Here is a 15,081-nt window from a genome sequence, read left to right as displayed (position 1 = left end):
TGTGGTGATGAAGCTTCTCACCTTGGCGGGTGTGGCTGAGCTGTGTGTTCTTTCTGGCCCAGGAGTGAAGACCGGGAGGTGGCGGGCATGTTGGCCACCTGCCCTGCTGCCTACTACAACGTGTCTGCACCCAAGGCTGAGCTGCTGAACAAAATCAAAGAGATGGCCGAGGAGGTGACTGAGGCCGAGGAGCAGGTGGATGTCAATGAGAAAAAGGTAAGAGGACGGGGTGCTCCGTTCTGTCTCCCAGAGAGTCACGGTCCTTGTTCCGCAGGGGTACTGGCCCTGAAGGTGGGAGGACGCTGGACCTGCGTGGCGTCGTACGTCCCTGCGGGCAGGCAGGGCAGTGGGGCTGAGAGGGAGGTGGTTACTTCTGAGCCATCTGGTCGTCAGGCCTGACAGCTAGTCGACCAGTGGTGCTTTTTGTTTCGTGGTCCGTGGTCAGGGGAGCACTAGCAGATCGGGATGCCCAGAGAGCAAAGGCCCCATTCACCTCCTGCACCCAGCTTAGTGCGTGTCGCGAAAGCACTTCGCCATCAGCGGTCGGTACTCCTACAGACTGGTAAATGTCAGACATTTTTTAAATGACCGGGAAGCCACTGCCGTCTGCCCACAGACCCGGGAGCTCTTGCCGGGCTGGGCTGTGCTCAGAGAACGTTCCAGTGGTTCCCCTCCCCCATGCAGCCCCAGCCGCCCCAGGACTGTGACCCCTGCTTCCCCTGGGGCCCCAGTCTGCTCTAGCAGTTCTCCTGGTTTTTGTGGTATGGAGTCTTAGGGGAAACTTTCATTGTTTCTGCGATGATTGTGGAATGAAGCCACACTTGGATTCAGCCCTAGCAGCAAGGAGGAATGGCACGGGGCGGGTTTTAGAAGCCCCTGCTCGGTGGGATTCTCTGCCTCTGGCTCGCTCTCCTGCTGCTCACGGCAGCCTTGTACCTGCCAGCTGGTGATTCCCGCCCTCAGCTGGTTTAGCAAGTCCTCTGATGGGGAGTGACAGCCCTTTGCTGTTGGTCTGGCTCTATCCCCCAGCGCCAGCCTGTGTGTGAATGCTATTGGCTGTGCCGGCCACCAGGCGTCGTGCGCCGGACTTGGGCTCCCACCTGTGGACACAGCCGTGCTACGGCAGCACTGGGGCGGCTCACTCAGCCGCCCCTCGCCGGGTGAACTCCCTCCGCCCTCTGCCTTTCCTGCCTTCATGGCCACCCTCGCCTTGGGGGTTATGCGGCAGAAAGTGTCGTAGGCCGAGAGGCTCTGGAGTTCCTGCTCCCAGAGGTGAGGCGCAGCTCCGGTGGTGCCCCACGTCAGGGCTGATGTGTCACTCACACGAGCCCTGGGACCCTCACACGCGAGTCACCCGAGTCAGAACGGACGTGCTGGCGGCTCAGCAGCCAGCAGCTGCTCAGGCCGGAGTCTTCCCTGGAGGCCCTCCACCCACACCGTCCTCTGAAAACTGCTCCCTGGACAGCGACCTGAGCGAGAATGCGGGGTCCCTGGCTAGAACCAACCCGAGCCAGAAACTGAACTCGGAGCTCACCAGGGCCAGCCTTAGCGCACAGGTACCAGCATAAGTGGCTCCTGAGAGGCTGGGGTGTTACCTAAACACACACCCCAGTCTCCCTCCCCCAGGGAGTTTGCTGGTTGAACTTGGTAGTTTACTTTTTTTTTTTTTTTTTTTTTTTTTAAAGAGATCTGCCTGGCAAAGGAATGACTGCTCAGTTCAGCCAGCTTCCCTGTGTTTTCAGTTACTCAGATCTTTCTGCACTGCATTTTTTTTACTTCAGATTTCCATATTTTAAGGGCATGGCAGAGTTAAAAAATTCCAGTGCTACCCAGTATGCAGCAGTGGGCCGAGCGACTGAGGTGCTCAGCGGTAACTGCATGTTAGCATTTGTGGCTGAGCTGCGGCCCGGCATACGCTTTCCGAAACCAGATTGCGGGTGGCACCGCTGGTTCAGACGCCCGCGTCCCACGTCAGGGTGCCCTGGTTCAATACCCAGTCCGGCTCCTGACTTGCACCCCTGTGCGGCTGCACTTCCTGGGAGTCGGCAGTCATGGCTGCACAGTGGAGTTCCTGCCTATCACGTCAGAGACCTGAATTGGGTTCCGGCCCCAGCCGTTGTGAGCGCTGGAGAGTGACGCAGCAGACGGGGGCTCACTCTCCCTGTCTCTGTGCCTCTCCAGTAAATAAGTAATTTTTAAAATTGAGATGTAAAAACAGAATCTAACAGAAAGCATTAGATTACTTAAAAAATGAGGGATTGCCATAAAATGTGCACGGGTTCCTGCACAGGGCGTCCCTCCCCTGGTCTGCCTTAGAGCCTGAAGCCTGGGTGCACGTGAGGCTCCTGCAACAGATCCGTTCATGGTTCTGCCCAGCACTGACCTCTTTGAAAACAGAAGCAGGCTCTGGAAAGCAACAACGCTTGCGCCTGCTCCCTGGGGGCTGCTCGCCCGCGTCAGTCTCCTGACTGCCCTAGCCATGGAGCCGTGCCTCCTTCACGCCTGCCCCTTCGGCGCTGCACAGGATCCCGAGACATTTGGTGAGCTGAGGGCAGCAGAAACACAGAAGAATGGCTTCCCTCGCTGCACCTGTCCTCCCCCGCCCCACCCCCACACGAGAGCAGTCATCACACTTGGGGCGTGTAAATGCCCCCAAGGCATCGGCTAAGGGGCGGACATTTGGTGAGGTGGTGAAGATTCCGCTTGGGACACCTGCATCTCATTTCAGAGTGCCTTGGTTTGAGTGCTTTTTTTAAATTATTTTTTTAAAGAATTATTTTATTTATTTGAAAAAGTTACAGAGAGAAGTAGAGCCAGAAAGAGAGGTCTTCCATTCCGCTGGTTCACTCCCCAAATGACCGCAATGGCCAGAGCTGAGCTGATCCGAAGCCGGGAGCCAGGAGCTTCTTCTGGATCTCCCACGCGGGCGCAGGGGCCCAAGGAGTGGAGCCATCGTCTGCTGCTTTCCCAGGCCATAGCAGAGTGCTGGATTGAAAAAAGGAGCAGCCGATACTCGAACCAGTGCCCAGATGGGATGCCAGCACTGCAGGCTGGGGCTTTAACCTGCTGTGCCACAGCGTCAACCCCAGTTTGAGTGCTTTTGATTCCAGCTCCTGCTAATGCAGACCCTGGGGGCAGCATGTGGTAGATGGCTCAAGCAGTTGGATCTCTGCCACCCACGGGGATGCCTGGATTGAGTTCCTGGCTCCCAGCTTCAGCCTGGGATAGCCTGACTGTTCTGGTATTTGGAGAGTGAAGTAATGGATGGAAGATCTGTGCCAGCTCACTCTCTCTGGCCTTTCCAGAAATACGTAAGATTTTAAAAGATATCAATTAAATTAAAGTATTAAAGTGCTTTGAGTTTCTTCCTTAAATACCATATATGGATCTCTAAAGAAGCCAATTTATAGAAATAATCACAAATAGAAGGCTGCTACAGTCTTTTCTCCCCACTATTTAGTTTTTTGTTGTTGTTGTTGTTTGTTTGTTTTTGACAGGCAGAGTGGACAGTGAGAGAGAGAGAAACAGAGAGAAAGGTCTTCCTTTGCCGTTGGTTCACCCTCCAATGGCCGCCGTGGCCGGCGCGCTGCGGCCGGCGCACCGCGGCCAGCGCACCACGGCCGGCGCACCGTGCTGATCCCAAGGCAGGAGCCAGGTGCTTCTCCTGGTCTCCCATGGGGTGCAGGGCCAAAGGACTTGGGCCATCCTCCACTGCACTCCCTGGCCACAGCAGAGAGCTGGCCTAGAAGAGGGGCAACCGGGACAGGATCGGTGCCCCGACCGGGACTAGAACCCAGTGTACCGGCGCTGCCAGCCGGATGATTAGCCAATTGAGCCGCGGCGCCGGCCCCCACTATTTAGTTTTTAAAAACCTCTCCCAGGACTCGTGCTTCTCAGAATGTGAAGTTGAGACACATGCCACAGACTCGAATGGGCCGAAGGCTCTGCCGAGGTGGAGCGGGAGAGTGTTTGGCTCAGTTGATGACCTTTTCACGTTTGGTATAACCAAAGTTTCTAGAAGAAAGTAACATCTACAGCGTCACCCGGGACACATGCCCTGAGTTAAAAACTCCTGGGCAGACTTCAGGTGGCTGTCAGTCTCTCCCATTGTCTGAGGAACCAAGAATGACATTGGACTTTTCTTCAACATAAAAGCACACAGTGTTTTGTTTTCCTACTGCTTTTTTTCTTTTAAAGGCTTATTTATTTGAGAGGTAGAGTTACAGACCGAGAGGAAGAGACAGAGAGAAAGGTCTTCCTTCCGTTGGTTCACTCCCCAGATGGCCGCAATGGCCTGAACTGTGCCGATCGGGAGCCAGGAGCCAGGTGCTTTCTCCTGGTCTCCCATGCGGGTGCAGGGCCCAAGCACTTGGGCCATCCTCCACTGCTTTCCCAGGCCATAGTAGAGAGCTGAATTGGAAGAGGAACAGCCGGGACTAGAACCGGCACCCATATGGGATGCCGGCACTGCAGACGGAGGATTAACCTACTGCGCCATGGAACCAGCCCTTTGTTTTCCTACTGCTTTCCCAGCCTGTGTGCGTATGCCTGTCTTCATATGATGTAAATCACAGTGCCAGAGGGACAACAATGCTCATGTACAGGCGAGTGCTGCAGCTGCCAGCCAGCATCGGGTTCTCCAGGAAGAGAGGAGGAAAACTGAGCGTGAGCGTTCGACAGCACCCGCCACCTGCGTCGTCTGAGCCCAGATTCCCCAGTTAGGGCGCAGTGCATTTATGTCCTCCACAGCGTTGTCCACCACTGACGTTGTCTTCACTAAACAGCCTGAGGGAGGCCCCAGGTCAGAGCCCACGGGGAGGTGGTGCGGCAGGTGAGAATGTCTCAGCCACCCGCAGTCTCCGGGCGCAGGCAGGGCGAGGAGCCCACAGGATGGCGTCGTTGCCACCACAGCGTCTCACGGACACTGCAGACCTCTGTGACTGAAGTACCTCTGATTGTCCAGCTCCTGGATGGGCAGGCTGTAGAGAACTCGGGATTTCTGTCTATCGTGATCATCTGAGGGGATTTCAGCGCCGGCGCCGCGGCTCAACAGGCTAATCCTCCACCTTGCAGTGCCAGCACACCAGGTTCTAGTCCCGGTTGGGGTGCCGGATTCTGTCCCGGTTGCCCCTCTTCCAGTCCAGCTCTCTGCTGTGGCCCGGGAAGGCAGTGGAGGATGGCCCAAGTCCTTGGGCCCTGCACCCCATGGGAGACCAGGAGAAGCACCTGGCTCCTGGCTTCGGATCAGCGCAATGCGCCCGTCGCAAGTACCTGGTGCAGGTACCTGAGTCCCTGCTACTCCATGTGGGAGACCTGGATGGGGTTTCTGGCTGCTGGCTTAGGCTTGAACTTGCTGTTGTGGGCATTTGGGGAGTAAACCGTTCAGATGGAGACTCTCTCAGTATTTATAATGACTGCACAAGGATAGCCCCTGAAGTCAGGCTGACCTGGGTTCAAGACAGACCTTCCCAATGGTACATGTGTCTTGGGCAGTCACTTTCTCTAAGTCTTAGTTTCTTCGCTTACTGTGTCAGAATAGAATAGCATATGCTATCAGATTGTTGGAAAGACCAGATAAGATCATCAGTGAGGGGCCGGTGCTATGGCTCAATAGGCTAATCCTCTGCCTTGTGGCGCCGGTCCACTGGGTTCTAGTCTCGGTCGGAGCTCCGGATTCTGTCCCGGTTGCCCCTCTTCCAGGCCAGCTCTCTGCTGTGGCCAGGGAGTGCAGTGGAGGATGGCCCAAGTCCTTGGGCCCTGCACCCCATGGGAGACTAGGAGAAGTACCTGGCTCCTGGCTTCAGATCAGTGCAATGCGCCAGCCGCGGCAGCCATTGGAGGGTGAACCAACGGTAAAGGAAGACCTTTTTCTCTCTTTCTCACTGTCCACTCTGCCTGTCAAAAAAAAAAAAAAAAAAAAATCATCATCAGTGAGGAGTTTCTGGCAAAGTGGCTGGCATATATTGATTGCTGTACAGATGGCAGCCACACTGACTGTCACCTCAACCCTGAGACTTGGGCAAGGCCCTTCATTCCTCTGACTGTTGGCTTCTCTGTTTGTTCAGCAAGAGTGGTATATGCACTCACTGCCTACTTACCCATGATGTGTTGTAAAGCATGTGTTGAAAGGACTTTTAAAAGCTAGTTGGGGCCACTGTTGTGACATAGCGGGTAAGGCCACCGCCTGCAATGCCAGCATTCCATATGGGCACTGGTTTGAGTCCTGGCTGCTTCACTTCCTATTCAGCTCCCTGATAACACCCTGGGGAAAGCAGAAGATGGCCCAGGTTCTTGGGCCCCTGCTACCCACGTGGGAGACCTGAAAGAAGCTCCTGGCCGCTGACTTTGGCCTGGCCAGCCCTGGCCGTTGCAGCCATTTAGGGGAGTGAAACAACAGATGGAAGATCTCTGTTGCTCCCTCAGTCTGCAACTCTGCCTCTCAAATAAGTTGATAAGTTGAGAGGCAGAATTACAGACAGAAGAAGACAGAGATCGAGATCTTCCATCCATCGGTTCACTTCCCAAGTAGCCACAACAGCAATCTCCCGTTGCTTTCCAGGCCAGTAGCATGGAGCTGGGTTGGAAGTGGAGCAGCGGGACTCGAACTTGTGCTCATATGGGATGCTGGTGCCACAGGCAGAGGCATAATCCACTACAGTGCCACAGTGCCAGTCTCAATAAATCTTTAAAAACAAAAACAAGTAGTTAACAAACCAGTGGGGCCCAGGCTAGACGCAGCCTGACTTAACTGGAAAATGTTCTGAGAGGAAGTTGGGACAATATGGGCCGGGCCTGCGGACTGAATCGCCTCACACAGAGGCAGCTGCGGATGTAAAGGCAAAGGAGATACTGTGAAGGCCTAACTCGGGGTCGGGGGAGACAGACTGCACAGAGCAGGGGGCAAAGCTGAGCCCTGAGGAGGAGAGAGCAGCTGGGAGAAGTGACTGTCCACGGACAGCCGCGGGCGGATCCTTGCTGCCTGTGCCTTCTGTTCTGTTGTTGCAGGCTGAGCTCATTGGAAGCCTCACCCAAAAACTCGAGACCCTCCAGGAAGCCAAGGGGAGCCTGCTCATGGACATCAAGCTCAACAACGCCTTGGGGGAGGAGGTGGAGGCGTGGATCAGCGAGCTCTGCAAGCCCAATGAGTTTGACAAGTACAAGATGTTCATAGGGGACCTGGACAAGGTGGTGAACCTGCTGCTGTCGCTCTCGGGGCGCCTGGCCCGCGTTGAGAACGTCCTCAGCGGCCTCGGAGAGGACGCCAGCAACGAGGAAAGGGTAGGTAGTCGGCAGCGCAGGCCCACGGGCATGCCCTCCGCAGTGTGACGAGGTCTCTTTGGGGCTGCGAAGGAGTAGGTAACTGAGACACAGAAGGCGGGATCTCCCATGCCCGGGGGCGACTGCTTGCTTGCTGATTGGGTTTTGAAGGTAGTGAGCTGTGGGAACTATGAGGGACTTGTGTAGCCAGGGACCTCACGAGAAGTTGATGGGGATACCGACGGAAATTTAAAGAAGGCATGGGAAGGGTTCCTGGAAACCCAGGAGAATACCAGAGAGTCCCCCTTCCTCACCTCCCAGGCCAGCATCAGCAGGGAAGCCATTACTACTCCTAGTCCTGAAGGAGCAGGGGAGGGGGACCCTGACCAGAACGGGTCGCGCTAGCCGCCCTGCAGCTCTGCAGCCCCCATCCTAAGAGGGGAGAGTGGGCCTGGGGGTGGCGCACCATGCCGAGCACGGAGCAGAGTCCCTGCGGCCCCACTGTCTAGGCCTGCAGCTGCAGTGCGAGCAGCCATGAACTGACCTGGTGACCCACGCAGCGTGGGGGAGAGGGAGTTGCCGGACAACAGCTGGGACGCGTATGCGACAGTGTAGGCGAGAGGCCGCTGAGGCGCATGTCATGGGGGCAGACAGGGAAGGACTTGCAGGATGGGTTTGAATTTGCAGGGCAGGGGGAGCAGAAGGCAACATGGAGTCTCCTGTTTGGCCCTGGGGTGGATGCTGCAGATGCCTGGGTCTGGAAATCGGGGAGGGGGGGGTGGTTTTAACGAGGGGAAGATGGGTCGTTCCCAGAATTGAATTAAACTCAACACTTCGATGCAGCGTACATACTCCCTCTTAGTGCCAGTAAGTGCTCGCCTGCAAAATATGAGAATATCCATTTATTATTATGATTGCTCTTTAAGAAACTGAATGGATAGAGATGAGAAAATGACAAGAGTAAGTGGCTCAATGAATACTAAATTTGGTGTAATATGACCAGTGGGAGGGGAGGATTTTGTTAGGCTCCAGGTGAATCTCAAACTTAAATTTTTAATCTGGAAAAAGTTCATGTAAAGTTTTTGCACCATTACTGGGCATTCTCTATGCGACAGGGTCCCATGTCAGAGTGCCTGGGTTCACGTCCTGGCTCCCGCTCCCTAGTCCAGCTTCCTGCCAACAGGCAGCCTAGGAGGCATCAGGATGGCTCAAGGTGGTTGGGTCCCTGCCACCATGTGGGAGACCTGAATTGAGTTTCTGGCCCCTGTCCTTGGTCTGGCCCTGCCCTGGCCACTGCACACATTGGGGCGTGAACCAGCTGATGGGACCTCATTCCCCGTCTCTCCCTGCCTCTCAAATAAGAATCAGAAAACTTTTCACTACTTTAAGGTGAGGTGGAAGATCTCATCTTGTAACCTCTAGCTCTACCATGTTTAGAAAGCGCTCTCTGTTCAAACAGGGGGCACTGAGGGGGTTGTTTCACGAGTGGGTGGTTTTGTGATAGGGGAAGGAGTCCGTGAAGGTGGGGACGTTTCTGAGACAGATCTTTCCCCCTTTGCACCTTCCCCAGGCAGGCCAGAGTGGGGGAGAGCAGGGGCTAAGACACAGAGCAAGCTAATTGTGTCCTGAGAGAGGTTCAGGTGATCACTGTGGCCTGAAAGGTGTGACTGATACTTCAGTGCCAAAAAGTTTTTGTAATGCATGCAGGAGGTTTTTCTTACATAAGTTTTCCTCACGTTATGAAAAAGGTTTTTGCACCAAAGTAAATGCACACTTTGAAAAATAAAAGATTTATTTATTTGAAAGGCAAAGATACAGAAAGGAGAGAAACAGATCTTCCATCCACTGGTTCACTCCTCCAAATGGCTGCAACAGCCAGGGCTGGGCCAGGCTGAGGCCAGGAGCTTCTTTTGGGTCTCCCACGTGGGTACAGGGGCTCAAGCACTTGGGCCATTTTCTGCTGCTTTCCCAGGTGCATTAGCAGGGAGCTGGATTGGAAGTAGAGCAGCCCAGACTCAAACTGGCACCCATTTGGGATGCCAGCACCACAGAGGCTTCACCTGCACCACAGTGCTGGCCCTGTAAATGCGTACTTTCAATTTCATCTTGCAGTACCCTTGTAAGCATTTATTTAAGGCAACATGTTGGCTGTCTTTTTAAGTCTTGACCCCAAAGTCAAGTCCCCAACCAAGACCTAGCCCCTGTCAGTATGGAGCTCCTGAATGACAGTACAAGTGGAGAGTGTGGTACGCAGCCTCAGAATGCCAGGCTGGTCGTCAGCGTCCTTGGAGGGACAGGCGGGCTAGAAACAACAGCCATTTCATGTCCCGGAAGAGGCTCCCTTGTTTAGGGGCCCTTAGCTGACCCGTGTGTTTTGCCCCGCAGAGCTCTCTGCACCAGAAGAGGAAGATCCTGGCCAGCCAGCACGAGGACGCCCGCGAGCTCAAGGAGAACCTGGACCGCCGCGAGCGCGTGGTGCTGGACATCCTGGCCAACTACCTGTCGGAGGAGCAGCTTCAGGACTACCAGCACTTCGTGAAGATGAAGTCCACGCTCCTCATCGAGCAGCGGAAGCTGGACGACAAGATCAAGCTGGGCCAGGAGCAGGTCAAGTGCCTGCTGGAGAGCCTGCCCTCGGGCTTCACCCCCAAGGCTGGGGCCCCGGCCCTGCCCCCGGCCCTCGCCGGCGAGCCTCACCCCCTCTAGAACGCCAGCCACACCATCACTTCCCTGAGCACTGTTCATCTGAGAGGCTGTCGCAGCAGACGTTCAGACTGAATGGGTGATGGGGTTTCTCTGGGTGACGGGAAGTTTCCTCTGTGGCCCTTCACGCACACCCTTCCGAGAGCTTCGGTGCTGCTGGGAACGCGGCCTCTCGATTGTCTGTGGGAGGAGGACGGCAACGACACCGGAGACCCCCAGGTGGCGGGGGTGTCAATGGATCCTCCAGTTTCTAACAAGCTGAGCGATTGTGGGAGGAGGAACGGTAATGACACCGGAGACCCCCAGGGTGGCGGGGGTGTCAATGGATCCTCCAGTTTCTAACAAGCTGAGCGATTGTGGGAGGAGGAACGGTAATGACACCAGAGACCCCCAGGGTGGCGGGGGTGTCAATGGATCCTCCAGTTTCTAACAAGCTGAGCGATTGTGGGAGGAGGAACGGTAACGACACCGGAGACCCCCAGGGTGGCGGGGGTGTCTGTGGATCCTCCAGTTTCTAACAAGCTGAGCGATTGTGGGAGGAGGAACGGTAATGACACCAGAGACCCCCAGGGTGGCGGGGGTGTCTATGGATCCTCCAGTTTCTAACAAGCTGAGGCCACGTAGACCAGCGTGTGTAGCCCTTGGGCATGTCCCCACGGCGGCCTTCCTGGCCCGGGTTGGGGGAAGCAGTGTGTCCTGGCCACAGGTGCCAGTCCACGGAAGCAGGGTCTGCAACACAGAGCCTTAAAAAGACACACTCGCGAAGACGTGAGCCTTGCTGTTGTTATTTATATTTTTCAAGATGACAGAGATCATTGTGTTTGTGTGCTAACCACTCATTTGATTCAGCTTTGTGGTGGACCTAGAGTTCCGTCTCAGCTTTGTGTTTTGTGAAAACCTTAATGAAGAATTCCAAAGATAGCCGCACACCCAGCGTGGAGCCTTGCCTCTTCGTTACACGCTCGGCCTCTCCGGCTTTGCTTTACAAACACCAGGGGACGGCCACGCCTGGCTACGTCCTGGGGGGGAGGAGTCCCAGCGTCTACTGCTGCCTGCTCTGCCCCAGCAGGGAGGCTCTGTGCCGCAGGTCAGCCCAGCGTTCCCGGCTGCTTCCTGGTGGTGGTGGGCAGGGCCGTGAAACCCCAAATCCACAGTCAGGCTGTTTCCATGACGCTTTCCCAACCCCATTAGCTACATTCTTGATTAGAAATTCTCTCAGCTCCTGAAGACTGATTTTGCACAATCCTGTGTAGGTGACTCCAAAGCTCTGGCTGTAAGCTTCGTAGAACAGACGGCAAGTGCGAGGCGGGCGGGGGCTGGCCTCCGCTGTCACCGCCAGTGGAGGTGGCGGTGGGCTTGCACTTGGAGCCCGTGGCACATCCCAGGCTGCGCCTGGGTGGGCTGGTTGGTTTCTTCATGTGTGTTTGATCTGTGGCTAATCCCTTTCTTACTCGGGTTTGCAGATACCAGGCAGCCAGACAGAGTGAAACTTTCAGGGAATCCGAGGACAAGCATCCCCCATGCCCTTGGTTTTACTCCGTCCATTTTAGTGAAATTTTACCTTCTGGTTGAGAATCTCCAGACTGTAGTTCTGGTCCCTAGTACCTTGGTCCTCTGATTGCCGTAGAAACGAGAGACCACCCAGAAGTTTCTTGTGAGCGGTCAGCCAGCGCTGCTGCTTTGTTCATGGCTAATGCGCATCATGACTCCATGGATACGATTGAAGAAGGAACCCTGGTTCCCCAGGAGTGTCTTCAGAAGCTGCCGTCCCATTCGGAGTGCCCATCCCCGGAGAACCCGGGGGACCAGCAGCAGCACCCACAACCCCTGCACGGCCACAGAACAGCAGAGCATCCAGCAGATGTGTCCAGGGGCTGCGCTCCACCCCAGCTGGTGGTGTCCCGCTGCCCTCGAGTGGGTCCTGCCAGTCAGAGCAGGCTGACGCAGCCAGCCAGCATCCGCAGGGGAACCCTGGGCCCCCAGATCCCAAGCCTCTGTCCAGAGGACGCTGTGCACATTGTCAAGGACTTTCGGATCCATAGCTGTAGAAGTCGTAACCCCACAGCAGAGAGACCCGCCCGGCAAACCCTCCTAGGGCTGTAGCCACTCTTGTTAGGTGGAAATGTTGAGTGAGGTTCCAAGTGGGACTTTGAAATCTAATTCCTGGGTGGATGCGATACTCACCAACCCACTTGTCGACGTTCCGAAAAGCAGCCTGTGTGTTTATCCCTTTTTCCTTTTGCATTGTTACTGTTAGGATCATCTATGGTAAACACTACGCTTCCTCCTCAGTGTCCTCCCCTGGACCCTGAGTGCAGCGGTTAGGAGCGTGCCGCCGGGCAGTCCCAGGAGACACGTGACCTCTCAGAATTGCCCCTGTGACCATGGTCATTTGGGAGACCATCTTGGAATATTCCCAGTGAGGGTCTCCCAGAGACCTGTGAAGCCACAGGAAAGGACAGTGCCTCCATGTCCTGGGACACGGGAGAAGTCCCTGGGCAGGTTGCCGGCCGACCGCCCACTCGGCCTCCACTTCTCTAGGCACTGTCGAAACCAAGCCTGTTTTGCTTCACTCCAGGGGAACCCACGCTGCCGGTTGCATTTTCCACACACCTGGTTTCCAGACTGGAGAATGAGCGAGTCTTGGGTCAACCCGAGAATCGGTGGCCGTCTCCGCAGGTGAGGGGTGAGGGTTTAACAGGTGCTGCGTGGAAGCACAAGAGAGGAGCAGCCGGGACCGCCTACTAGGTCCTTCCTGTTCCTGCTTTGTTCACATCTGATCAGAGTCAGGGGCTTTGAGCCCCACCTTCAAAGTTGTATTTCATTCATTAAGATCCCGGGCTCTTTTCTAGAGGCCTGGGAAACGTGGGCTTTTTTATATATGGTCCCAGACTTGCCTGTCTTTGGTTTAGTTGTCCATGAGAGTGCTCACTTTATTCTGTCAGGTTGAAATTATTTTTTCTGTATTAAGTTGGAATTATTTAAGGACATGAGTTTTATTTATGTTACTACTGGAAGGAAGAAGGAACATTGGTCAGAAATAATTTACTAATCTCCAGTAAGGCATAAAGTGGTCACAGGGGCCATTCTACACAGTAGAAGATTATTTAGGATAAAGTATTTATTGCTGCCTTAACCCTTTGGGATAAAGCATGGGATAAAATGATAAAGGCCATTTTAAAATCAGAGAGGGGTACATGGACAGTTTTCTTATTTCTAAATCAAACCTTCTAATAAAAATTGTTGAAATTCAGAGTCTCAGAAGTCCAAAGCCCTATCATGTTTACTGTCATCGGCTACCGCATTGTAAGTGTGTGTTGTCTCCACTTTGAAATAACCCCCAAGGTTGTAGAGTTTTGCCCCCTGCCCAGACTCCTCTCTAGATCGGTTTTAAATTTAAACAAGCTAATAAGCACTTGTACAGGCTCCAATGCACTAATTGTTTTTCCTCAAAGAGAATCGGTTTACAGACTCCCAAGTGTGGGTAATTTGAAATTCTGCTCTGATTGAAATTCATCCCAGGCAGCCTTTTGAGCGGCCCCCACGCGGATTTGTTAGTTCCTGACCAGTCTCAAGCCACATAGGAGTTAGTCCAGCTCATGAAACAAGAGTGTGCTGGTTTCCTTTGAGAAGTGATTGCAACGCCATGAAATCAAAATTAGGCAAGAAAAAAAGTTGCAAATGAGGAAACTGGCTCATTTGTTTTTCCTTCTCCTCCATATAGTGAATTCCTCTCAGTGGAAAGGCAGGTGCATCTCTTGCTAGAACACTGGTATTGCTGTTGCTGTACCCAGTGAGTTGAACAGGGAGTATTTAGCATAAGGAATTACTCAATTATGATCAAGTAACTAGAAGATACAAGGAATTCTATATGGTATCTCAGTAAGAGACCCCACCCCAGGGCTGGGGTTCACAACTCCATGGAGAATGGAACTCGGCCCACCCAGCCAGGAAGTTGGCTGGTGTTCTCCAGCCAGATCTGGTTTGCAGTCCCTGGACAAGCTGGGGGAGGAACCCTCCAGAGCACACAACAGCGGTGAGTGGTGGTGAGGCCCGGCAGGAGTGCTGGCCGCTGAGTGGGAACCCTCTGCCTGGGACCTCCAGACAGAATCAGGGCGCCAGTGCAAGCAGGGACCTGCCAGGTTTGACTGTTCGGGAGACGGTTACTTACGGCCTAATGCTCTGGGTTTGTAGAGACACTGCACATCTGGGCGTGCATTTGGGGCAGAACTCCATCTAATGTGCTCACCCCAACCAGGGCCACAGACAGCAAGAATATAACTGGTCCCAGCTTACGGTGGTTCGTCTTCAGGCTTTTTGACTTCACAGTGGTGCAAAAGTGTATTCATGCAGCCATTCTGTATGTCATTTTCAGTAGTCAAGAAGTTGCACAAATGTCCTGCACTGTAGAGTGGTTGTGTCAGGTGACTGTGCCCGGCTGTAACCACAGTAAGTGGGCCAGGCTAAGCTCTGCCGTCTTCACTACGGTAGTGTGTGTGTCTTGGTTTATGCTACTTCCAGCTTACAGTGATTCATTGGGGTGCAGCCCCGTCCTCAGTGGAGGAGCATCTGCCTGTCCTGGCTTCTACCTCTGCAGCACCCTTCACTCTAATGAAGAGACACAGATTCTGTCCATTACCGTGGGCGTGATAGCGAAAGGTGCATTTGAAACAGGAATAAATAACTAGGACAGATGTGTTCTGGATTGTTGTAGCATTATCTTCTGGTGCCATGGAGAGTTTTGTAGTTGCTGATTCTATGAGAACCATTTCTCAGAAAATAAACACTACATACAGTTTGGACAAGATAAATCTCTTGAAGGAGAAGGGCCAGATGGAAGTTTCTTAGTCGTGCTGTCTTGAGAGGCGCCCCAGAAGTCTGTATTAAAAAACCTCAATTAGATGTAGACGGAGGCCTACTTAAGAGCATGCACCAGTGTTCCTCAGCTTATGATAGGCTGGGTCCCAACAAACTGGTTGTAGGTCAGAAACATCAGAAATACTGCAAGTTGCAATTGTGATTAATATCCTGGTAAACTCATTGTAAAGTCAAAAAAGCCTAAGATGAACCACTGTTAAGTTAGAGACCATCTTACAAGTCATTCTCGGGGCCAGCGCCAAG

The 15,081-nt window shown here is 54.0% G+C and overlaps 1 protein-coding gene across 2 annotated transcripts in view; it reads left to right on the top strand.

Moving 5' to 3' along the window:
* Positions 1-13,213, top strand: part of SHROOM3 (shroom family member 3) — a 337,315-nt gene extending 324,102 nt beyond the window's left edge. For both annotated transcript variants that reach the window (XM_062198626.1, XM_062198625.1), the window contains exons 9-11: positions 63-216; positions 7,006-7,278; positions 9,643-13,213. In XM_062198626.1, coding sequence (XP_062054610.1) covers positions 63-216; positions 7,006-7,278; positions 9,643-9,963 — 748 coding nt within the window. In that variant the 3' untranslated portion in view covers positions 9,964-13,213. The remainder of the gene's footprint in view (positions 1-62; positions 217-7,005; positions 7,279-9,642) is intronic.
* The last annotated feature ends 1,868 nt before the right edge of the window (positions 13,214-15,081 follow it).

The sequence above is a fragment of the Lepus europaeus genome, chromosome 8 (assembly GCF_033115175.1).
Source record: "Lepus europaeus isolate LE1 chromosome 8, mLepTim1.pri, whole genome shotgun sequence".
Lineage (NCBI taxonomy): Eukaryota > Metazoa > Chordata > Mammalia > Lagomorpha > Leporidae > Lepus > Lepus europaeus.
Note: the sequence above shows the minus strand (reverse complement) of the source record. Positions and strands in the feature narration are given on the sequence as shown.